General features: G+C 47.7%; 1 protein-coding gene across 1 annotated transcript in view; it reads right to left on the bottom strand.

Moving 5' to 3' along the window:
* Window positions 1-8905: 8905 nt before the first annotated feature.
* Window positions 8906-25680, bottom strand: part of LOC144497107 (antigen peptide transporter 2-like) — a 79131-nt gene continuing 62356 nt past the window's right edge. Inside the window, exons 10-11 of the mRNA XM_078217887.1 lie at window positions 16477-16613; window positions 8906-9360 (exon numbers count right to left, since the gene is read on the bottom strand). Of these exons, the coding sequence (XP_078074013.1) occupies window positions 9145-9360; window positions 16477-16613 (353 nt within the window). The 3' untranslated portion in view covers window positions 8906-9144. The remainder of the gene's footprint in view (window positions 9361-16476; window positions 16614-25680) is intronic.

Raw genomic sequence — 25680 nt, forward strand, 5'->3', positions numbered from 1 at the left:
GTAGTGGGTGCCTGGAACTCGTTGCCGGGAGAGGTAGTGGAAGCGGATACGGTAGTGACTTTTAAGGGACATCTTGACAAATACATGAATAGGATGGGAATAGAGGGATATGGTCCCAGGAAGGGTAGGGGTTTTAGTTCAGTCGGGCAGCATGGTCGGTGCAGGCTTGGAGGGCCTGTTCCTGTGTTTTAATTTACTTTGTTCTTTGTTCTTTGTCTCTGCGTGGGTTTCCTCCGGGTGCTCCGGTTTCCTCCCACAGTCCAAAGATGTGTGGGTTAGGTGGATTGGCTATGCTAAATTGCCCTTTAGTGTCGGGGACTAGCTAGGGTAAATGCATGGTGTAATGGGGATAGGGCCTAGGTGATATTGTAGTCGGTACAGACTCGATGGGCTGAATGGCCTCCTTCTGCACTGCAGGATTCTATGTTTATTTTTCTATGTTTAATCGCCGCCCCCACTTGACAAAGGTGTCAATGTTGGGGCGGCACAGTGGCGCAGTGGTTAGCACTGCCACCTCACAGCACCAGGGACCCAAGTTCAATTCCAGCTTCGGTCACTGTCTGTGTGGAGTTTGCACGCTCTCCCCGTGTCTGCGTGGGTTTCCTCCGGGTGCTCAGGTTTCCTCCCACAGACCAAAAATGTGTGGGCTACATTGATTGGCCGTGCTAAATTGACCCTAGTGTCGGGGAATCAGCAGGGTAAATGTGTGGGGTTGCGGGATTGGGGCCTGAGTGGGATTGCAGTCGGTGTAGACTCGATGGGCTGAATGGCCTCCTTCTGTAATGTAGGGATTCTATCCTATGAATGTTCATGGGGCGGGGATGGCAGAAAAAGGAAATTAAGGCCACAATCAAATCACCCATGATCTTACTGAGTGGCAGGGCAGGCTTGATGGACTGACTGGCCCGCTCCTGCTCCTATTTCTTTTGACCTTGTGACCTTCTAATCGCTCCCTGTGCTTCCCCCCAACATGCCCACCATTCCCCCGTATCCCAGTCTCTGGAGAAAACGATTGTCAATGTTCCCCATTATCAGCTGACTGGTGCCACATCCTGATTCACCTCCTGCTGCACGGGCTAAGTGTGTACTTCAGGGTTGTTCCAGAGAGGGGTTCAGGCTGCTCTGCGATTCATCTGCAGTCGAATAGCCTGCTGCTCACTGTGCCAGCAGGCACACACGAGGAACGATACCTCGGTTGACACACCTCATCTCCTGGCTATGTCGGAGTTAGCCAGAGAACGGCTGGTGTCAGGGGGCTGCTGAAATCACTGGGTATGCTCACCCAGTCTGTCAGCACCTGGAGAGAAAGGGAAGTAGAGTTAACATTTCCAGGTCTGTGACCTATCATTGGGACTGGGAGAAAGCTAAGACAGGTTATAGATGTGAAGCAAGTTGGGGAGTGGGGGGACAGGAGAGCTGGGAGGGTGTGTTACAGGGTGGATGCCAGGAGAGATTTAATGATGGGAGAGTCTGTCTCACTGTGCCAGAGAGAGTGGCAATGTGGCAAGAAGAGCAACAAAAAGTGTGCCCACAGCAGGTAAACAGCCATCTGAAAGTAAAAACAAGAGAACCATAGAATCCCTGCAGTGCAGAAAGAGGCCATTCGGCCCATTGAGTCTGCACCAACAGCTCACAACCCCCTGATACACACAGTTCGTGCAGCTCAATCCAGCACTGACAGAGAGACAGTAAGAAGTCTCACAAACACCAGGTTAAAGTCAAACAGGTTTATTTGGTAACAAAAGCCACTAGCTTTCGGAGCGCTGCTCCTTCGTCAGGTAAGTTGGAGTTCTGTTCACAAATAGGGCACATAAAGACACAAACTCAATTTACAAAATAATGGTTGGAATGCGAGTCTTTACAGGTGCAGACAATGTGAGTGGAGAGAGGGTTAAGCACAGGTTAAAGAGATGTGTATTGTCTCCAGACAGGACAGTTAGTGAGATTTTGCAAGACCAGGCAAGTCGTGGGGATTACAGATAGTGTGACATGAACCCAAGATCCCGGTTGAGGCCGTCCTCATGTGTGCGGAACTTGGCTATCAGTCTCTGCTCAGCGACTCTGCGTTGTCATGTGCCGTGAAGGCCGCCTTGGAGAACGCTTACCCGAAGATCAGAGGCTGAATGCCTGTGACCGCTGAAGTGTTCCCCAACAGGAAGAGAACACTCTAGCCTGGTGATTGTCGAGCGGTGTTCATTCATCCATTGTCGTAGCGTCTGCATGGTCTCCCCAATGTACCATGCCTCGGGACATCCTTTCTTGCAGCGTGTCAGGTAGACAACGTTGGCCGAGTTGCAAGAGTATATACCGTGTACCTGGTGGATGGTGTTCTCACGAGAGAGATAGACCATTGAGAATAAAGAGCTGGTGTGAATCATCTGTTGCTGGGCAGAGTCTGAGAATTCAGGTTGCTTCCAGTCAGCCGAGCAAAGGAACAACCTCTGCCGCCCCCTGTGCAGAGAGGAGGATCTACAGTGGCTGGCGAATAGAGAGACAGGACAGGACTGATAGTGGGAGGGAGAGAGAGATAAACACCCCAATCTTATTGTAAAGGGGCTTCAGGAGCAGGGGGAGAAATCATTGACAGGTTGAAAGAATGGTTCATAAAGCACACAAGATTCTGGGAATTATAGAGACACAGAGTACAAAAAGGAGGTTATGAGACACCTCGATAAACTCTGGTTCAGTCTCTGCTGGAGTATTATGTCCACACCTTCCAATGTCCATCCAAATTTCTCCCAGGGAAAACACAATGTCCTCTCCATGTCAGACAGTGGGATTTTAAAATTTATTCTGGTGCGTGTTGAACATTCTAACAGTTCAGTAATCAACTCAAACAGCACACAGAGAAGAAATTCCCAGAAAGATGGGTACAGGAGCAGAGGGAGTTGGGTGTAAATGTACATTGACCATTAAAGTTGCCAGGATAGGAGAAGAGTTAATAAAGCATGTAATATTCTGGGCTTTATTAATAGGGGCACAGAGTACAAGAGCAAGGAGGTGATACTGAACTTATACAAGGTACAGGGCGGCACGGTAGCACAGTGGCTAGCACTGCTGCTTCACAGCTCCAGGGTCCCGGGTTCGATTCCCGGCTCGGGTCACTGTCTGTGTGGAGTTTGCACATTCTCCTCGTGTCTGCGTGGGTTTCCTCCGGGTGCTCCGGTTTCCTCCCACAGTCCAAAGATGTGCGGGTTAGGTTGATTGGCCAGGTTAAAAAAATTGCCCCTTAGAGTCCTGGGATGCGTAGGTTAGAGGGATTAGTGGGTAAAATATGTGGGGGTAGGGCCTGGGTGGGATTGTGGTCGGTGCAGACTCGATGGGCCGAATGGCCTCCTTCTGCACTGTAGGGTTTCTATGATTATGAAGGTACTAGTTAGACCTCAACTAGAGTATTGTGTACAGTTCTGGGTGCCACTCTATAGGAAGGATGTGAACAAATTGGAGAGAGTGCAGAAGAGGTTTACAAGAATGGTCCCAGGGATGAGAAACTTCAGTTATGAGGATAGATTGGAGAGGTTTGGGAATGTTCTCCTTGAAGAGAAGGGGCAGATAGGAGATTTGATAGAGATGTTCTAAATCATGAGGAGACTGGACAGAGTAGGTAGAGAGAAACTGTTCCACCTCATAAAATAATCAGTAACAAGAAGGCACAGATTTAAAGTAATTTATAAAAGAAGTAAATGAGATGTGAGAAGAAACTTTCTCCCCCAGCGACTGGCTCATGTCTGGAAGTGTGGTGGAGGCAGCTTCAATCGAGACATTCAAGAGGACATTAGATGATTATTTGAATAGAAACAATGTGCAGAGGTACGGGGAAAAGGCAAGGGAATGACATTAAAGTCTCATCGAAGAGCCAGTGCAGACACGATGGACTGAATGGCCTCCTTCAGCATGATAACAATTCTGTGATTACTGGATGGTGTAAGAAGGAGAGGGCACTAACTTATAATGATTGGCAAAAGATGCAGAAGTGATGTCTGGAATGCACTACTCATGAGTGTGATGGAAGCAGATTCAATTCATGCTTTCAAAAGAGAACTGGGTAACTATATATCCACAGTAAAACATTGCAGGGTAAAGGCAGGGGGAGTATGGTAGAGTGAGTTATTCTTGATGACAGCCAGCATCAACATGATGGTTGAATGGCCTCCTTCTATGCGTCAGTGCAAGGGGCTGTGCATAGAGGCTGGAGGCAGGAGACATCATCACAAGGAATGAGGAAATGGCAGAGACGATGAACAAGTCATTGTGTCTATTCCTACAGTCAGAGACACAAGCTACAATCCAGAGATAGAAGATACCCTCGGGGCTAATCAGAGTGTGGCAATTAAGGTAATTAATATCTGCAGAGAATGAGATACTCAGTATCTCTCTCACACACACACACACCAGGGACTAGAGCTGTAAATCAAACCTGGCAGGAAAGGAGACCCCAAACACAGACTGGTGGGGAGAGGATTCCACACAGAGAGAACCTCAGAGAGAATAAGGTCCCCACACAGAGTGTGTGTCTGGAAGAGTGGGGTCCCCACACAGAGAGAGCCTTGTGGAGAGGGGGTCCCCACAATGGATTCTCAATGAACACATTGAACAGAGAAGACTGAGGGATGAGCTGATTGAGGTGTACAAGATTATGTGGGACATGGACAGAGTGGATCAGAAGCAGCTGTTCTCCTTAGTTGAAGGGTCAGTCAAAAGGGGACATAGGTTCAAAGTGACCTGGAGGTGGTTTTGGGGGGGATGTGAGGATAATAATTTTTACCCAGAGGGTGATGACAGTCTGGAATGCGCTGCCTTGGAGGGTGGTAGAGGCAGGTTGCCTCATCCTTTAAAAAGTACCTGGATAAGCACTTGGCCCATCATAACATTCAAGGCTATGGGCCAAGTGATGATAGATATGATTAGGTGGGAGGTCAGGTGTTTCTTGTGTGTCGGTGCAGACTTGATGGGCTGAAGGGCCTCTTCTGCACTATGTGATTCTATAATATGAATATTACTCTTTGTAATGAACAAACTGTGTGTTGTCTCAAACACAACATCAGGGCCAGCCGGAAGCTACAAGAACAATTTTGTCAGATTCTTATCCATTTGGGGAAAATTGCCCAATTACTAATGCCAACAGCAGCAACAGAAACTGATACGAAAGTTATTAAAGATTTTATTTCATTGCAGCAGAATTCCCCTAAACAACACTGATAATTATGGGCTCGAGTTCAGTGTGTAGATTGATCAGCTTTCTGCTCTGAGGAAGGAGTAAATACCCAAGAAATTCCTCCTCTATTTTTAAACTTTCATTTCGATATTTGCTGCACATCATCTTCAAACATCTTTATATTATTTTTACAAACTCTTGACCTTTCCTGATCTTTGCTCTCTGTGATTTTTCTGAGCATTTGTTAGTCTGTGGTTTGTTACTGCCGCAATGTTCAGTTTGTTGCTGCAGTTTCCAAAGTGAGAACTCTTTTACTTTCTGTTTTGTGTTGTTTTTCTCACAGTCTGTGGTTTGCAGTTAACTGGCAGCCTGAAGGCTCCATTAATGGAAAATGCTCCAAACATCGAAATGTCCCAAAATACTCTCATCCCCCGAGCCTGTGACAGTGGATTCCCCCCATCCACACCCCCACCCACGCTCCCCCTCCCCCACTCACACCTACACCCCCACCCATCTACCCCACAACACCTACATCCACTCTCACTCCCAATACCCTCAGGCTGTAGCCATTGGAAATATAAAGCTCTTCTACATTTCCATCACCAGTCAGAGATTGTCAGGAGAATGGTGGAACAAATTCAAGTACAAATGAGGATCTATTGGTGAATGCAGGGCTCGGGCTATAGGTCCTAAAGGAGCGCTTTTCATCAATTTTTTACCAATTACCAAAACATGATCGTCTGCAACAAGAGAGGATCTAACCATCACCCCGTGATATTCAATAACTTTACCATCATTGAATACACCTGGGGGTTACCATTGATCCGAAACTGAGCTGATCCAGCCATATGGCTACAAGCACATAAGAGGCTGGGATTTCTGCAACGTAACTCATCTCCTGACTCCCCAAAGCCTGTCCACCATCTACAAGGCACAAGTCAGGAGTGTAATGGAATACTCTCCACTTGCAACAACACACATGAAGCTCAACACAATCCAGGACAAAGCAGCCATCCCTTCGACAAACATTCAACTCCTCCACCACTTTGATGCACAGCGCCAGCCGTGAGCACCGTCTACAAGATGCACTGCAAGAACTCACCAAGATTCCTTCGGCAGCATCTTCCAAGCCCACTACCATTTAGAAGAGCAGCAGATACCTGGGAACACGACCTGGAGATTCACCTCTAAGTCACTCACCATCCTGACTTGGAAATATATCACCATTCCTTCACCGCTGCTGGGTCAAAATACTGGAACTCCCTCCCTAACAGCACAATGGGTGTACCTACACCCCAGGGACTGCAGCAGCTCAAGAAGCCAATTCATCAACACATTCTCAAGAGGCAATTAGGGATGGGCCTAGCCAATGACACACTCATTCCATGGACAAATAAAAAAAACATGTATATTTACCAAAGCAACGATAAATGAGGTGATTGTCAGAACACTAGGTAAGGTACAGAAATCTGGCAATGTTTAATGTGATGTGGAGATCCGGTCCAGAAAGAACATATCCCAGTTTTTTGAGAGGAGATTGCATCTGGGAAATTGGTAATGGAAAGCATGGTTGTGGCGCAGGAATTAAACAGGGATTTTTCATCAGCCTTCACTATAGAGGGCACGAGTAACATCCCAGAAATAACTGGTCAGGCTATGGGAAGGAGGAATTCAGGGAGGGGGGGGTCTCCATGCGAAAGAGAGAGGGTTCCCAAACAGAGACTGGGGGAAGGGGTGGTCCCCACACACAGACTGGGGGAAGGGGGGGTTCCCCACACACAGACTGGGGGAAGGGGGGGTTCCCCACACACAGACTGGGGGAAGGGGGGGGGTTCCCCACACACAGACTGGGGGAAGGGGGGGTTCCCCACACACAGACTGGGGGAAGGGGGGGTTCCCCACACACAGACTGGGGGAAGGGGAGGTTCCCCACACACAGACTGGGGGAAGGGGGGGTTCCCCACACACAGACTGGGGGAAGGGGGGGTTCCCCACACACAGACTGGGGGAAGGGGGGGTTCCCCACACACAGACTGGGGGAAGGGGGGGTTCCCCACACACAGACTGGGGGAAGGGGGGGTTCCCCACACACATACTGGGGGAAGGGGGTTCCCCACACTGGGACTGGCAATCATTTCTCTCAGGTAGTTGTCAATCTCTGAATTCTTTGTCCCATAGATCAGAGGGGACGGGATCATTGAATATACTCAATGCTGAGTTTGACTGTTTTGTAACAAATTCAATCAGGCGTTCCAGAGGGGAGGTAGACAAGTGGAGTGGATCAGATATGATCTGACAATGTGAAGCAGGTCGATGGACTAAATGGCCTAGTCCCCCTCCTTTTGTTTGATTGACCTTATTATGAAAGTGAAATCCATTTAATGCAGGGGAAATACCAGGGAATGTTTATCAGGAAGAGGCTGAGTGTAACATCGCAGAGAGAGGTGGAGGATTACAGAGAGTGGGGGCAGGTCAGAGAGAGAGAGAGAATGGAGGAGAGAGAATCCAACTGTTCATAAAACCCCGACAGTGCAGAAGAGGTCATTGAGCCCATCAATCATCACCGACTCGGAATCTTACCCAGGTTTCTCCCCTGCTTTATTCCCGTAACTCCATCTAACCTTATCAGTAATCAGTCACCGTGCGTCACACCGCGTGACCCCAGTCACCGTGCGTCACACCGCGTGACCCCAGTCACCGTGCGTCACACCGCGTGACCCCAGTCACCGTGCGTCACACCGCGTGACCCCAGTCACCGTGCGTCACACCGCGTGACCCCAGTCACCGTGCGTCACACCGCGTGACCCCAGTCACCGTGCGTCACACCTCGTGACCCCAGTCACCGTGCGTCACACCGCGTGACCCCAGTCACCGTGCCTCACACCGCGTGACCCCAGTCACCGTGCGTCACACCGCGTGACCCCAGTCACCGTGCGTCACACCGCGTGACCCCAGTCACCGTGCGTCACACCGCGTGACCCCAGTCACCGTGCGTCACACCGCGTGACCCCAGTCACCGTGCGTCACACCGCGTGACCCCAGTCACCGTGCGTCACACCGCGTGACCCCAGTCACCGTGCGTCACACCGCGTGACCCCAGTCACCGTGCGTCACACCGCGTGACCCCAGTCACCGTGCGTCACACCGCGTGACCCCAGTCACCGTGCGTCACACCGCGTGACCCCAGTCACCGTGCGTCACACCGCGTGACCCCAGTCACCGTGCGTCACACCGCGTGACCCCAGTCACCGTGCGTCACACCGCGTGACCCCAGTCACCGTGCGTCACACCGCGTGACCCCAGTCACCGTGCGTCACACCGCGTGACCCCAGTCACCGTGCGTCACACCGCGTGACCCCAGTCACCGTGCGTCACACCGCGTGACCCCAGTCACCGTGCGTCACACCGCGTGACCCCAGTCACCGTGAGAGTCTGTATGAAAACGTGTATCGTGTGACACTGAAATTATAGTGTGGGGCACTAATGTCATATTTCCCAATAAGAAGTTTCTCAATACCAGATTAAAGTACGACAGGTTTATGTGGAATCATGAGCTTTCGGAGCGCTGCTCCTTGCTCACATGAGTCAGGCACTCACCTGAGGAAGGAGCAGCACTCCAGAAGCTCATAATTCCAAACAAACCTGGTGGACTTTAACCTGGTGTTGAGACTTCTTACTGTGCTTACCCCAGTCCAACACTGGCATCTCCACATCATATTTCTTCCCAAAGATTAAAGAAAAGAGTGTGAATTGGGAATACCAAGTGCTTTAATTCAAACACAATTTAATTTTCAATGTTTAATTTCAAACTTTTACAGTGTTGGAAATGTACAGCAGTTTAAAATGTACAGAAGTAAAACACAAGGGAACGAAACAGTAAAACAAAGGGTGTATGGATTTGCGAGAGGTGTGGTTTCGTTCAAACATCCTCCTCTCTCGGCACTGAGGTCCTCTAAATTGTCCTTCTCAGTGTTATTCTTCCAGCGTGATTAAAACACAGCAGTGTCCTGCTCTCCGCTATGAGACAGTTTCTGCAGCAGGCGGAAATAGTAGCCTTCTTGCTTCATTAGTTGCTCATGTTTTCCCTCTTCCACCACCCTCCCATTGTCAATCACAACGATCTTATCCGCTTTTTCCACAGTCTTCAGCCGATGGGCAATCACCAGAATGGTTTGCCCGGTGTCCCTGGATAAGGCCTGTTGGATCTGGGGAGAGAGCAGAATATTTCAGCACAGTGGACAGTGACACCGATTTTGATTTGATTTATTGTCACATGTATTAGAATACAGTGAAAAGTATTGTTTCTTGCGCGTTATACAGACAAAACATACTGTTCATAGAGAAGGAAACGTGAGAGTGCAGAATGTAACGTTACAGTCATAGCTAGGGTGCAGAGAAACATCAACTTAACATGAGGTAGGTCCGTTCAAAAGTCTGATGGCAGCACGGAAGAAGCTGTTCTTGAGTTGGTAGGTACGCAATCTCAAACTTTTGTATCTTAATCCCGATGGAAGAAGATGGAACAGAGTCTGGTCGGGGTGCGAGGGGTCCTTAATTATGCTGGGGCACAATTATCCACCCACGAATAGGGGCAATTCTAACCTCTCTCAGCCCTTCGAAGGGATATTGATGGGTGCAATACTGCTTCGCACCGAATCTTACTTTTCAATCACTTTGAACTGGTGATTCTCCCCATTCTCAGGTGTTCCTGAACACCTCATATTAAACACACTGGATCAATGTAACTCAATCTGTGACAATGCTGGTCATGTCTTCTCCACCTGCACTCCCCCAGCGGGTTCTCTATTACACCGCGTTACACTCGGTTACATCAATAATAAACCCAAGCAATCTACACGCTGCGACATTGTATTAAAGCCCTGTTATGGCAGCAATAAAACACTATTAATCAAAATTGTCGTAAAGAAAATCCCCACCTACTCCCTCTCCCCCATTGGGCCATCCATCATTTGTTGGTGGATTGGGCAGATAAGTGGCACATGAAGTTTAATGCAGAGTACAATGGGGCAATGCAGTTTGGTACGAAGTGGAAAGTCGATAAGGGATAAAATTCTTAAAGGTGTGCAGGAGCAGCATGAGCTGGGAGTATATGTGCATAAACCATTGAAGGTGACAGGATTGATGGAGAGAGCAGATAATAAAGCATATAGTATTCTGGGCTTTATTAATAGGGGCACAGAGTACAAGAACAAGGAGATTATGCTGAATTTATAAGAAACTAGTTGGACTTCAGCTGGAATATTGTGTACAGTTCTGGGTGGCACACTATAGGAAGGGTGTGAACGCACTGGAGAGAGTGCAGAAGAGGTTTATAAGAATGGTCCCAGGAATGAGAAACTTCAGTTAGGAGGATAGATTAGAGAGGTTGGAGGCTGAGTGGAGATGTGATAGAGGTCATAGAATCATAGAAATCCTACAGTGCAGGAAGAGGCCATTCGGCCCATCGAGTCTGCACCGACCACAATCCCACCCAGGCCCTACCCCCATATCCCTACATATTTTTACCCGCTAATCCCTCTAACCTACGCACCCCATGACACTAAGGGGCAATTTTAGCATGGCCAATCAACCTAACCCGCACATCTTTTGGACTGTGGGAGGAAACCGGAGCACCCGGAGGAAACCCACGCAGACACGAGGAGAATATGCAAACCACACAGACAGTGACCCAAGCCGGGAATCGAACCCAGGTCCCTGGAGCTGTGAAGCAGCAGTACTAACCACTGTGCTACCGTGCCACCCCAAATGTTTAAAATCATGAGGGGGCTGGACAGAAGAGAGGAGGAAAAACTATTCCTGCTCGTAAAATGATCGAGAACAAGAGAACACAGACTTAAACTGATTTGCAAAAGAAGCAAATGTGATGTGAGAAAAAACTTTTTCACACAGTGAGTGGTTTGGGCCTGGAATGCACTGCCTGAAAGTGTGGTGGAGGCAGGTTCAATCGAGGCATTCAAGAGGAGAGTAGATGATTATTTGAATGGAGTACGAAGTCTCACAACACCAGGTTAAAGTCCAACAGGTTTATTTGGTATCACGAGCTTTCAGAGCACTGCCCTTCATCAGCTGAGTGGAGAGTTGGGGTCACAAACAGGGCATATATAGACACAGACTCAATTGCAAGATAATGGTTGGATTGCAAGTCTTTACAGGTACAGACAATGTGAGTGGAGAGAAGGATAATGACAAGTTAAAGAACCATAGAACCATAGAAAATTACAGCTCAGAAACAGGCCTTTTGGCCCTTCTTGTCTGTGCCGAACCATTTTATGCCTAGTCCCACTGACCTGCACTAGGACCATATCCCTCCACACCCCTCTCATCCATGAACCCGTCCAAGTTTTTCTTAAATGTTAAAAGTGACCCCGCATTTACCACTTTATCCGGCAGCTCATTCCACACTCCCACCACTCTCTGCGTGAAGAAGCCCCCCCTAATATTCCCTTTAAACTTTTCTCCTTTCACCCTTAACCCATGCCCTCTGGTTTTTTTCTCCCCTAGCCTCAGCGGAAAAAGCCTGCTTGCATTCACTCTATCTATACCCATCAAAATCTTATACACCTCTATCAAATCTCCCCTCAATCTTCTAAACTCCAGGGAATAAAGTCCCAACCTATTCAATCTCTCTCTGTAACTCAGCTTCTCAAGTCCCGGCAACATCCTTGTGAACCTTCTCTGCACTCTTTCAATCTTATTTACATCCTTCCTGTAACTAGGTGACCAAAACTGTACACAATACTCCAAATTCGGCCTCAGCAGTGCCTTATATAACCTTACCATAACACTCCAACTTTTATACTCGATACTCCGATTTATAAAGGCCAATGTACCAAAGGCACTCTTTACGACCCTATCCACCTGTGACGTCACTTTTAGGGAATTCTGTACCTGTATTCCCAGATCCCTCTGTTCAACTGCACTCTTCAGAGTCCTACCATTTACCCTGTACGTTCTTCTTTGGTTTGTCCTTCCAAAGTGCAATATCTCACACTTGTCTGCGTTATATTCCATTTGCCATTTTTCAGCCCATTTTTCTAGTTGGTCCAAATCCCTCTGCAAGCTTTGAAAACCTTCCTCACTGTCCACTACACCTTCAATCTTTGTATCATCAGCAAACTTGCTGATCCAATTGACCACATTATCATCCAGATCATTGATATAGATGACAAACAACAATGGACCCAACACCGATCCCTGCGGCACACCACTAGTCACAGGCCTCCACTCAGAGAAGCAATCCTCCACAACCACTCTCTGGCTTCTTCCATTGAGCCAGTGTCTTATCCAATTTACTACCTCCCCATGTATACCTAGCGACTGAACCTTCCTAACTAACCTCCCATGAGGGACCTTGTCAAAGGCCTTGCTGAAATCCAGGTAGACAACATCCACCGCCTTCCCTTCATCCACTTTCCTGGTAACCTCCTCGAAAAACTCTAATAGATTGGTCAAACATGACCTACCACGCACAAAGCCATGTTGACTCTCCCTAATAAGTCCCTGTCTATCCAAATATTTGTAGATCCTATCCCTTATCACACCTTCCAATAACTTGCCCACCACCGACGTCAAACTTACTGGCCGATAATTTCCCGGATTTCTTTTGGAACCTTTTTTAAACAACGGAACAACATGAGCCACCCTCCAATCATCCGGCACCTCCCCCGTGAATACTGACATTTTAAATATGTCTGCCAGGGCCCCTGCAAGTTCAACACTAGCTTCCCTCAAGGTCCGTGGGAATACCCTGTCCGGTCCTGGGGATTTATCCACTCTGATTTGCCTCAAGACAGCGAGCACCTCCTCCCCTTTAATCTGTAAAGGTTCCATGGCCTCCCTACCAGTTTGCCCTATTTCCGTAGACTCCATGCCCGTTTCCTCAGTAAATACGGATGCAAAAAAACCATTTAGTATCTCCCCCATCTCTTTTGGTTCCATACACAGTGTACCACTCTGGCCTTCAAGAGGACCAATTTTATCCCTCGCTATCCTTTTGCTCCTAACATACCTATAGAAGCTTATAGAAATCATAGAAACCCTACAGTGCAGAAGGAGGCCATTCAGCCCATCGAGTCTGCACCGACCACAATCCCACCCAGCCCCTACCCCCACATATTTACCTGCTAATCCCTCTAACCTACACATCTCAGGACTCTAAGGGGCAATTTTTAACCTTGCCAATCAACCTAACCCGCACATCTTTGGACTGTGGGAGGAAACCGGAGCACCCGGAGGAAACCCACGCAGACACGAGGAGAATGTGCAAACTCCACACAGACAGTGACTCTTTGGATTTTCCTTCACTCTGTCTGCCAAAGCAACCTCATGTCTTCTTTTAGCCCTCCTGATTTCCCTCTTAAGTAGCTTCTTGCACTTTTTATACTTCTCGAGCATCTGATGTGTTCCTTGCTGCCTGTACATTTCATACAACTCTCTCTTCCTCTTAATCAGTGTTACAATCTCCCTCGAGAACCAAGGTTCCTTATTCCTATTTACTTTGCCTTTAATCCTGACAGGAACATACAAACTCTGCACTCTCAAAATTTCTCCTTTGAAGGCCTCCCACTTTCCATTTACATCCTTACCAGAGAACAGCCTGTGCCAATCCACACTTCCCAGATCCCTTCTCATTTCATCAAATTTGGCCTTTATCCAGTTCAGAACTTCAACCCGAGGACCAGATCTATCCTTATCCACGATCAGGTTGAAACTAATGGCATTATGATCACTGGATCCAAAGTGTTCCCTCACACTCACATCCATCACCTGCCCTAACTCATTTCCCAATAGGAGATCCAATATCGCATCCTCTCTAGTTGGCACCTCTGTATACTGATGTAGAAAATTCTCCTGAACACATTTTACAAACTCTACCCCGTCTAAACCTTTTAACATTATGCGAGTCCCAATCTATATGTGGAAAATTAAAATCCCAACTATCACAACTTTGTATTTCTTGCAGTTGTCAGCTATCTCTCCGCTGATTTGCTCCTCCAATTCTCGCTGACTATTGGGTGGTCTATAATACAAGCCCATTAATGTGGTCATACCTTTCCTGTTTCTCAGCTCCACCCATAGGGCCTCTGTAGACAAGCTCCCTAATCTATCCTGCCTGAGTACCGCTGTAACATTTTCCCTGACCAACAATGCCACCCCCCCACCTTTATCCCTCTGCCTCTATCCCGCCTGAAACATTGGAACCCTGGAACATTGAGCTGCCAGTCCTGCCCCTCCTGTAGCCAAGTTTCACTAATGGCTATAATGTCATATTTCCATGTGTCTATCCACGCCTTCAGCTCATCTGCCTTCCCCACAATACTCCTGGCATTGAAATAGACACACCTCAAAAAATTATTTCCACCACACTCTACCCTTCCAGAGGTGTGAATTGTCTCAAGCCAAGACAGTTAGTAGGATTTTGCAAGCCCAGGCCAAATGGTGGGGGTTACACAGTGTGACATGAACCCAAGATCCCCAGTTGAGGCCATCCTCATGCGTGCGGTTCATGTCACACTATGTGTAACTCGCATTGTCGGTACTTGTAAAGACTTGATTACCGTGGGGTGGCACGGCAGCACAGTGGTTTGCACTGCTGCTTCACAGCTCCAGGGACCTGGGTTCGAATCCCAGCTCGGGTCGCTGTCTGTGTGGAGTTTGCACATTCTCCGTGTCTACGTGGGTTTCCTCCGGGTGCTCCGGTTTCCCCCCTCAGTCCAAAGATGTGTGGGTTAGGTTGATTGGCCATTCTAAATTGCCCGAGTGTCCTGGGATGCATAGGTTAGAGGGGTTAGTGGGTAAATATGTAGGGATATGTGGATAGGGCCTGGGTGGGATTGTTGTCAGTGCAGACTCGATGGGCCGAGTGGCCTCTTTCTGCACTGTAGGATTCTATGATTCTATAACCTGTTAAGTCTCGCATTCTAACCATTATCTTGCAACTGAGTCTGTCTATACATATGCTGTGTTTGTGAACCCAACTCTCCACTCACCTAAGGAGCAGTGCTCTGAAAGCTCATGATACCAAATAAACCTTTTGGATTTTAACCTGGTGTTGTGATACTTCTTACTGTGCCCACCCCAGTCCAATGCCAGCATCTTCACATCATATTTGAAAAGAAACAATGTACAGGGGGACAGGGAAAAGGCAGGGGGATGGCACTAAGTCATGATGTTCATTTGGAGAGCCGGTGCAGACTCAATGGGCCAAATGGCCTCCTTCTGTGCCATGATATTGTGATTCCTAAGTTTGCTTTCACTGAGCACTGGTCTTTCTGTTCCCATTAACAAAGAACAAAGAAAATTACAGCCCTTCGGCCCTCCAAACCTGCACCAACCATGCTGCCCGACTGAACTAAAACCCCCTCCCCTTCCGGGGATCATACCCGCTATTCCCATCCTATTCATGTATTTGTCCAGACACCCCTTAAAACTCTATCACATCTGCTTCTGCTACCTCTCCTGGCCACGAGTTCCAGGGACCCACCACCCTAAAAAACTTACCTCGTACATCTCCCTTAAAACTTGCCCCTCGCACTTTAAACCTGTGCCCCCTAGTAATTGACTCTTCCACCCTGGGAAAAAGCTTCTGATTATCCACTCTGTCCATGCCCCTCAATCTTGTAGATTTCTATCAGTTGCCCCTCAACCGCCGTCGTTCCAGTGAGAACAAACCAAGTTTCTCCAACCTCTCCTCATAGCTAATACACACCATACCAGGCAATGTCCTGGTCAATCTTTTCTGTACCCCCTCCAAAGCCTTCACATCCTTCTGGCGGTGTGGCGACCAGAATTGAACACTATATTCTAAGTGCGGCCTAACTAAAGGTTCGATAAAGCTGCAACATGACTTGCCAATTTTTAAACTCAATGCCCCAGCCGATGAAGGCAAGCATTCCGTATGTCTTCTTGACTACCTTCTCCACCTGCATTGCCACTTTGTGACCTGTGTACTAGTATATCCAGATCCCTCTGCCTATCAATATTCTTAAGGGTTCTGCCATTTACTGTAACATATTCTGATATCTTTATGCTACTGCTAGCATCTTCACACTACCATTAACACTTCCTGTCTTGTGCCCTACACATCTTTGTTGCAATCTCTCTCAGCAATCACTAATCTTAGTCTGCTCCACCCCCTCTTCTACAGTATTAAGTCCATCATAATTCTGCCTCTGTTTAGCTCTTTAGTCATATGGAAGCGAACCATTAACTCTTTCTTCTCTCTGCACTGATGCTGTCAGACCTGCTGAGTTTATCCAGCAATTTCTGTTTTTGTGTCTATTAATCAGGGACCAGCTTACCGTGTGCTCACTCTCCACGTCCAGGGAACTGGTGGCCTCGTCCAGCAAGAGTATCTGTGGCTGTCGGATGAGTGCCCGGGCGATGGCTATTCTCTGCTTCTCCCCGGCAGAGAGCTGTCCACCTGCCTCGCCTACATCTGAACAGAACAACATGTGCCTCAGTGATGGTCAAATACTGTCAATGGTGGAAGAGACAATCCACACTGCAATACCCCACAATAATACACAAATCCAGGCAGTAACTCACCGAAATCCCCCCCCCCCCCCCCCCACAATAACTCACTGCAATCCCTGGCAGTAATACACTGGAAGCCACACAGAAATGAACTGGGTATCCTTAGCAGAAACCCATTAGAATCCTCACCAGTAATTGGCTGGGATTTCCCAGCCAGGATGACGGAGGGGGGAGTTAGTGATATATATTAATGATCTAGATCTGGGGTACAGGATGCAGTTTTCAAGTTTGCAGATGGCACAAAATTTGGAAATATTGTAAACTGTGAAGATAACAGCGTGGAGCTTCAAAAGGATGTAGATAAATTGGTGGATTGGGCAGATAGGTGACAGATGAAGTTCAATGCGGAGAAGTTTTAGGCAGGTGGTCACACCGGAGCCACAAGAAGCAGGCAAGTGGGTCACAGTCAGGAAAGGGAAAAGTCAGGTGGTAGAGAGTACCCCAGTGATTGTGCCCCTTAAAAATAAGTACTCTTGTTTGAGTACTGTTGGGGTGGACAGCCCACCTGGTGGAAGCAGCAGTGGTCGTGCCTCCGGCGCAGAGTCCGGCCTTGTAGCACAGAAGGGTAAGGAAAGGAGTAGGAAGGCAGTGGTGATAGGGGACTCTACAGTGAGGGGGTCAGACAGGCGTTTTTGTGGAGAAACGCCTGTCTTCTCTCAGGATCTTCTCCATCAACTTACCAACCACTGAGGTTAGACTCACTGGTCTATAATTTCCCAGGCTCTCTCTTCTCCCTTTCTTGAATAACGGAACCACATCCGCAATCCTCAGGAACCTCTCCCGTCTCCATTGATGACGTAAAGATCATCGCCAGAGGTTCAGCAATCTCTTCCCTCACCTCCCACAGTAACCTGGGGTACATCCCATCCCGTGGAGAAACGCGGGTGGTGGTTTGCCTCCCTGGTGCCAGGATCAGGGATGTTTCTGACCGTATCCAAGAAATCCTGAAGTGGGAGGGAGAGGAGCCAGAGGTCGTGGTGCAGACTGGTACCACTGACATAGGCAGGAAAGGGGAAGGGGTTATGAGAGAATATAGGGAGGTAGGTAGGGAGTTAAGGGGTTTAGATGGGGAGGAGTTTGTTAGGTGTGTTCAGGAGGGCTTCCTGACACAGTATGTGGATAAGCCTACAAGAGGAGAGGCTGTACTTGATTTGGTATTAGGGAATGAACCTGGGCAGGTGTCAGATCTCTCAGTGGGAGAGCATTTTGGGGATAGTGATCATAACTCTATCTCCTTTACATTAGCATTGGAGAGAGATAGGATCAGTCAAGCTAGGAAAGTGTTTATTTGGAGTAAAGGCAATTATGAGGCTATTAGGCAGGAAATTAGAGGCATAAATTGGGAGGTTTTCTCAGGGAAATGTACAGAAGAAACGTGGTAAATTTTCAAGGAAAATTTGTCTGGAGCCCTGCACAGCAACGTTCCAATGAGACAGGGGAGTTATGGTAGGTCATCAGGAGTATAGAAACACAGAGGGACCTAGGTGTGCAAGTCCACAAATCCTTGAAGGTGGCAACACAGGTGGAGAAGGTGGTGAAGAAGGCATATGGTATGCTGGCCTTTATAGGACGGGGTATAGAGTATAAAAGCTGGAGTCTGATGATGCAGCTGTATAGAACGCTGGTTAGGCCACATTTGGAGTACTGCGTCCAGTTCTGGTCGCCGCACTACCAGAAGGACATGGAGGCGTTGGAGAGAGTGCAGAGAAGGTTTACCAGGATGTTGCCTGGTATGGAGGGTCTTAGCTATGAGGAGAGATTGGGTAGACTGGGGTTGTTCTCCTTGGAAAGACGGAGAATGAGGGGAGATCTAATAGAGGTGTACAAGATTATGAAGGGTATAGATAGGGTGAACAGTGGGAAGCTTTTTCCCAGGTCGGAGGTGACGATCACAAGGGGTCACGGGCTCAAGCTGAGAGGGGCGAAGTATAACTCAGACATCAGAGGGACGTTTTTTACACAGAGGGTGGTGGGGGCCTGGAATGCGCTGCCAAGTAGGGTGGTGGAGGCAGGCACGCTGACATCGTTTAAGACTTACCTGGATAGTCACATGAGCAGCCTGGGAATGGAGGGATACAAACGATTGGTCTAGTTGGACCAAGGAGCGGCACAGGCTTGGAGGACCGAAGGGCCTGTTTCCTGTGCTGTACTGTTCTTTGTTCTTTGAACCATGGTGCACGAAAGCTGTAACGAACTTAGTCAAGAAGAAAAGCTTACAAAAGGTTCAGGGAGCTGGGTAACGTTAGAGATCTAAAAGAGGATACGACGAGGAGGAAGGAACTTGAGGGAAATTAGAAGAGCAAGAAGGGGTCATGAGAAGTCCTTGGCAGACAGGATCCCCAAGGCATTTAATAAGTATGTTAAGAGCAAGAGGATAAAATGTGAAGGATTAGGACCTATCAAATGTGACGGTGGGAAAGTCTGTATAGAACCGGTAGAAATAGCAGAGGTACTCAATGAATACTTTATTTCAGTATTCACAGTGGAAAAGGATCTTTGTAGTTGCAGTGCAGACTTGCAGTGGACTGAGAAGATTGAGCATGTGGACATTAGGAAAGAGGATGTGTTGGAGTTTTTGAAAAGCATCAAGTTAGATAAATGGCCGGGAGCAGATGGGATGTACCCCAGGTTACTGTGGGAGACAAGGGAAGAGATTGCTGAGCCTCTGGTGATGATCTTTGCGTCATCAATGGAGATGGGAGAAGTTCCGGAAGATTGCGGATGTGGTTCCGTTATTCAAGAAAGGGAGAAGAGACAGCCTGGGAAATTATAGACCAGTGAGTCTAACCTCAGTGGTTGGTAAGTTGATGGAGATGATCCTGAGAGGCAGGATTTATGAACATCTGGAGAGGAATAGTATGATCAGAAATAGCCAGCATAGCTTTGTCCAAGGCAGATCATGCCTTACGAGCCTAATTAAATTTTTTGAAGATGTAACTCGACACAGGCGAGGGAAGAGTGGTAGATGTAGTTTATATGGATTTCAGCAAGGCATTTGATAAGGTGCCCTGTGCAAGGCTTATTGAGAAAGTGAAAGGGGCATGGGATACAAGGGGACATTGCTTTGTGGATTCAGAACTGGCTTGCCCACAGAAGGCAAAGAGTGGTTGTCGATGAGTCTTTTTCAGCATGGAGGTCGGTCACCAGTGGAGTGCCCCAGGGATCTGTTCTGGGACCCTTGCTCTTTGTGATTTTTATAAATGACCTGGATGAGGAAGTGGAAGGATGGGTTGGCAAGTTTGCTGATGACACTAAGGTTGGTGGTGTTGTGGATAGTGTGGAGGGATGTCAGCAGTTGCAACGAGACATAGATAAGATGCAAGACTGGGCAGAGAAGTGGCAGATGGACTTCAACCCAGATAAGTGTGTGGTGGTTCATTTTGGCAGGTCGAATAGGATGAAAGAATATAATATTGAGGGTAAGACGCTTGGCAGTGTGGAAGATCAGAAGGATCTTGGAGTCCGGGTTCATAGGACGCTCAAAGCTGCGTCACAGGTAGAGGCTGTGGTTAAGAAGGCGTATGGAATACTGGCCTTCATCAATAGAGGAATTGAGTTTAGAAATCGGGAGATAATGCTGCAGCTGTATAGGACCCCGGTCAGACCCCACCTGGAGTACTGTGCCCAGTTCTGGTCGCCTCATTACAGAAAGGATGTGGAAGCCACAGAAAAGGTGCAGAGCAGATTTACAAGGATGTTGCCTGGATTAGGTGGCATGCCTTATGAGGATAGGTTGAGAGAGCTAGGTCTATTCTTCTTGGAGAGGCGAAGGATGAGAGGTGACCTGATAGAGGTGTATAAGATGTTGAGAGGTATTGATAGAGTGGATTCTCAGAGGCTTTTACCCAGGGCTGAAATGGTTGCCACAAAAGGTCACAGGTTTAGGGTGCTGGGGAGTAGGTACAGAGGGGATGTTAGGGATAAGTTTTTCACTCAGAGGGTGGTGGGTGCGTGGAATCGGCTGCCGATAGTGGTGGTGGAGGCAGATTCGATAGGGTCTTTTAAGAGACTTTTGGATACGTCCATGGAAGTTAGTAAGATAGAGGGTTATAGTTAAGCCTAGTAGATAGGGACATGTTTGGCGCAACTTGTGCTGTAGCTTTTCTATGTTCTATGTTCTAAGTGAGGAGATTATTTTGGTAGGAAGAACATGCAGAGACAGTATAAAATTAGGTGGAACATTCTTAAGAGGGGTGCAGGAGCAGAGGGGCTTGGATGTATGTGTACACAGATCATTGAAAGTGGCAGGACAGGTAGCAAGAGCAGTTAATAAAGCATATAGTATTCTGAGCTTTATCAAGAGGGACATAAAGTACAAGAGCAAGGGGGTTATGCTGAATTTATATGTGACACTGGTTAGACCTCAGCTGGAATATTGTGTACAGTTCTGGCTGCCACACTATAGGAAAGATGTGAACGCATTGGAGTGTGCAGAAGAGGTTTACAAAAATGGTTCCAGTGAAACTTCAGTTGTGAGGATATATTGGAGAGGTTGGGATTGTTCTCCTGGGAGAGAAGGCAGCTGAGGAGAAATTTGATAGAGATGGTCAAAATCATGAGGGGGCTGGACAGAGTAGATAGGGAGAAACTGTTCCCTCTCGTAAAAAGATCAACAAGAGGGCACAGATTTAAAATGATTTACAAAAGAAACTGACGTGAGAAAAACCTGCTTCCCCCAGCGAGTGGTCGGGACGTAGAATGCACTGCCTGGAAGGGTGGTGGAGGCAGCTTTAGTCGCGACATTCAAGAGTGTGTTCAATGATTATCGGAATAGAAACCATCAGCAGGGGTATTGGGGAAAAGGTAGGGAAATGGCACTAAGTCATGATGCTTGTTTTGAGAGTGTGCAGACACGACGGGTCAAATGACCTCCTTCTGCACTGTAATAATTCTGTGACTGAAGTGGTCATACTCTGGTGATTAATAATCCTGAAATTGTGCTTATTGACCATACATCTTGGTCATGCCCAGCTGTGGAGTCAGTCAGTCACTGGCAGTGGCAGGGTCACTCGCAGTCACTCCTGGTATGGAGATCACTCACGGTTACTCCAGTTCTGGAGTCACCAGCAGTCACTCTCAGTTTCAGAGTCACCCCCAATTATAAATGGCCAGTTCCAATGTCACTACTGGCTTGCAGGCAGTCATAGAATCATAAAATCCCTACAATGCAGAAGGAGGCCATTCAGCCCATCGAGTCTGCACTGAACACAATCCCACCCAGGCCCTATTCCCGCAACCCACATATTTACTCCGCTAATCCCCTGACAGTAAGATCAATTTAGCATGGCCAATCAACCTAACCCACACATCTTTGAACTGTGGGAGGAAACCTGAGCACCTGGAGGAAACCCAGACATGGGGAGAATGTGTAAACTCCACACAGCCAGTGAACCCAAGGTCGGAACATAGAAACTGACTCTAAAACCTTCTATAAATATGTGGAGAGAGAAAGATTAGTAAATACAAATGTAGGTCCCTTACAACCAGTAGCCAGGGAAATTATAATGGGCAACAAAGAAATGACAGAAGAATTGGACACATACTTTGGTTCTGTCTTCACAAAAGAGAGCACAAAAGCCTCCCAAAAATGTTAGGGAACCAGGGGTCTAATGAGGGGGGAAGACTGAAGGAAATCGGTATTAGTAAGAAAATGGTGCTGGGGAAATTAATGTGGTTAAAGGCTAATAAATCACCAGGGCCTGATAATCTGCATCCCAGAGGATTAAAGGAAATGATCCTGGAATTATTGGGTGCATTAATGGTCATCTTCCAAAATTCTATAGACTGGAGCTGTTCCTACAGACTGGAGGGTGGCAAATGTAACCCCACTATTTAAAAAGAGAGTGAGAGACAATAGGGAGAATGACAGACCAGTGAGCCTGACATCAGTAGTGGGAAGATGCTGGAGTCTGTTATAAAAGACATGATAACAGAACATTCAGAAAGCATTAGTGGGACTGGACAAAGCCATCATGGGGTTACGAAAGGAAACTCATGCTTAACAAATCTACTGAAGTTTTTTGAGGATGTAACTGGTAGATTAGATAGAGGATGCAGTGTATTGGATCTTCAGAAGGCTTTTGATAAGGTCCCTCATCTGAGGTTAGTGTGAAAAATTAAACCACACAGGCTGGCACGGTGGCACAGTGGTTGCCTCAGCAATTCCGGCCTCGGGTCACTGTCTGTGCGGAATTTGCACATTCTCCCCGTGTCTGCGTGGGTTTCCTCCGGGTCCCCCGGTTTCCTCCCACAGTCCAAAGATGTGCGGGTTAGGTTGATTGGCCATGCTAAATTGATCCTTGTGTCAGGGGATTAGAAGGGTAAATATGTGGGGTTTACAGGAATAGGGCCTGGGTGGGATTGTGGTCGGTGCAGACACAACGGGTCAAATGGCCTCGTCCTGCACTGTGGGGGTTCTATGATTCTATGATATGGGCAGTGTATTGGTATGGGTCGAGAATTGCTTGACAGACAGAAGACAAAGTGGGAATAAATGGATCTTTTTCTGAGCAGCAGGCAGCGACTAGTGAGTTACCGCAGCGATCAGATCTTGGGCCCCAGCTGTTCACAATATATATAAATCACCTGGATGAGGGAACCAAATGTAACGACAACCAATTTGCTGACGACAAAACTGGGCGGAATTGAGAGTTTTGGGGAAGATGCAAGGAGGCTTCAAGGTGATCTAGACAATTTGAATGAGTGAGCAAACATGGTGGATGCAGTATAATGTGGATAAATATGAAGTTATACACTTTGGTATGAAAAAACGGAGCGAGTATTAAATAGGGATACATTGGGAAGTGTAGATGCACAGAGATCTGGGTGTCCTTGTACACTAGTCAATGAGAGTGGAGGAGCAAGTGCAGCAAGCAATTTGGAAAGCAAATAGTATGTTGGCCTTCATTGCAAAAGGGTGAGAGTTCAGAAGTAGGGATGTCTTACTGCAGTTATACGGGGCCCTGGTGAGACACATCTGTCATATTGAATGCAGTTTTGGTCTCCCTAAGAAAGCATATACTTGCCAAAGAGGGAGTGCAGCAGCTGTTCACCAGGTTTATAATGAGGTTGATGGGACTGTCCTATAAGGACAGAATGGTTCAACTGGGCCTAGATTTACAAAGAACAAAGAACAAAGAACAATACAGCACAAGAACAGGCCCTTCGGCCCTCCAAGCCCGCGCCACTCCCCGGTCCAGGATTGAATCCTGAATCCAGGCTCCCTGCCCAATTTTCCAGCCTATCTACATCCTAATATCCTATCCACCGAGCTGTCCCTCACAGCTACGATGCTTTGTTCATCACAACCTATTAACTCACCCTCACCCCCCCATTCCAGACCATGTGATCACCAGGGAGAGGCGAAAACCCAGAGTGAAAACCCCAGGGCCAATATGGGGAAAAAAAATCTGGGAAATTCCTCTCCGACCCCCTGAGGCGATCGAAACGAGTCCAGGAGATCACACTGGCCCTGATCAGAAAATGCTTCCCAACCCTATTCATTTCCACTTCTGCTTTACGAACACCATCTGAATTCCCTGCCCCCGAGACAGGTTCCCAACTATCCGTAGTCTCGCTCTGTACTGGCACCAGCAAGATGATCATAGAATGAAGACTTGAAACGAGAAACAAAGAACAATTAGCCCGCGCCGCTCCCTGGTCCAAACTAGACCACTCTTTTGTATCCCTCCATTCCCACTCCGTTCATATAGCTGTCTAGATAAGTCTTAAACGTTCCCAGTGTGTCCGCCTCCACCACCTTGCCCGGCAACACATTCCAGGCCCCCACGACCCTCTGTGTAAAATATGTCCTTCTGATATCTGTGTTAAACCTCCCCCCCTTCACCTTGAACCTATGACCCCTCGTGAACGTCACCACCGACCCGGGGAAAAGCTTCCCACCGTTCACCCTATCTATGCCTTTCATAATTTTATACACCTCTATTAAGTCTCCCCTCATCCTCCGTCTTTCCAAGGAGAACAACCCCAGTTTCCCCAATCTCTCCTCTTAACCAAGCCCCTCCATACCAGGCAACATCCTGGTAAACCTCCTCTGTACTCTCTCCAAAGCCTCCACGTCCTTCTGGTAGTGTGGCGACCAGAACTGGACGCAGTATTCCAAATGCGGCCGAACCAACGTTCTATACATCTGCAACATCAGACCCCAACTTTTATACTCTATGCCCCGTCCTATAAAGGCAAGCATGCCATGTGCCTTCTTCACCACCTTCTCCACCTGTGACGTCACCTTCAAAGATCTGTGGACTTGCACACCCAGGTCCCTCTGCGTCTCTACACCCTTTATGGTTCTTCCATTTATCGTGTAGCTCCTCCCTACATTATTCCCACCAAAATGCATCACTTCGCATTTATCAGGATTGAACTCCATCTGCCATTTCTTTGCCCAAATTTCCAGCCTATCTATATCCTTCTGTAGCCTCTGACAATGTTCCTCACTATCTGCAAGTCCTGCCAGTTTTGTGTCGTCCGCAAACTTACTGATCACCCCAGTTACTCCTTCTTCCAGATCATTTATATAAATCACAAACAGCAGAGGTCCCAATACAGAGCCCTGCGGAACACCACTAGTCACAGGCCTCCAGCCGGAAAAAGACCCTTCCACTACCACCCTCTGTCTTCTATGACCAAGCCAGTTCTCCACCCATCTAGCCACCTCCCCCTTTATCCCATGAGATCCAATCTTTTTCACTAGCCTACCATAGAACATAGAACATAGAACATTACAGCGCAGAACAGGCCCTTCGGCCCACGATGTTGCACCGACCAGTTAAAAAAAAAACTGTGACCCTCCAACCTAAACCAATTTCTTTTCGTCCATGAACCTATCTAAGGATCTCTTAAACGCCCCCAAACTAGGCGCATTTACTACTGATGCTGGCAGGGCATTCCAATCCCTCACCACCCTCTGGGTAAAGAACCTACCCCTGACATCGGTTCTATAACTACCC

This window comes from Mustelus asterias, chromosome 8 (assembly GCF_964213995.1).
Source record: "Mustelus asterias chromosome 8, sMusAst1.hap1.1, whole genome shotgun sequence".
Lineage (NCBI taxonomy): Eukaryota > Metazoa > Chordata > Chondrichthyes > Carcharhiniformes > Triakidae > Mustelus > Mustelus asterias.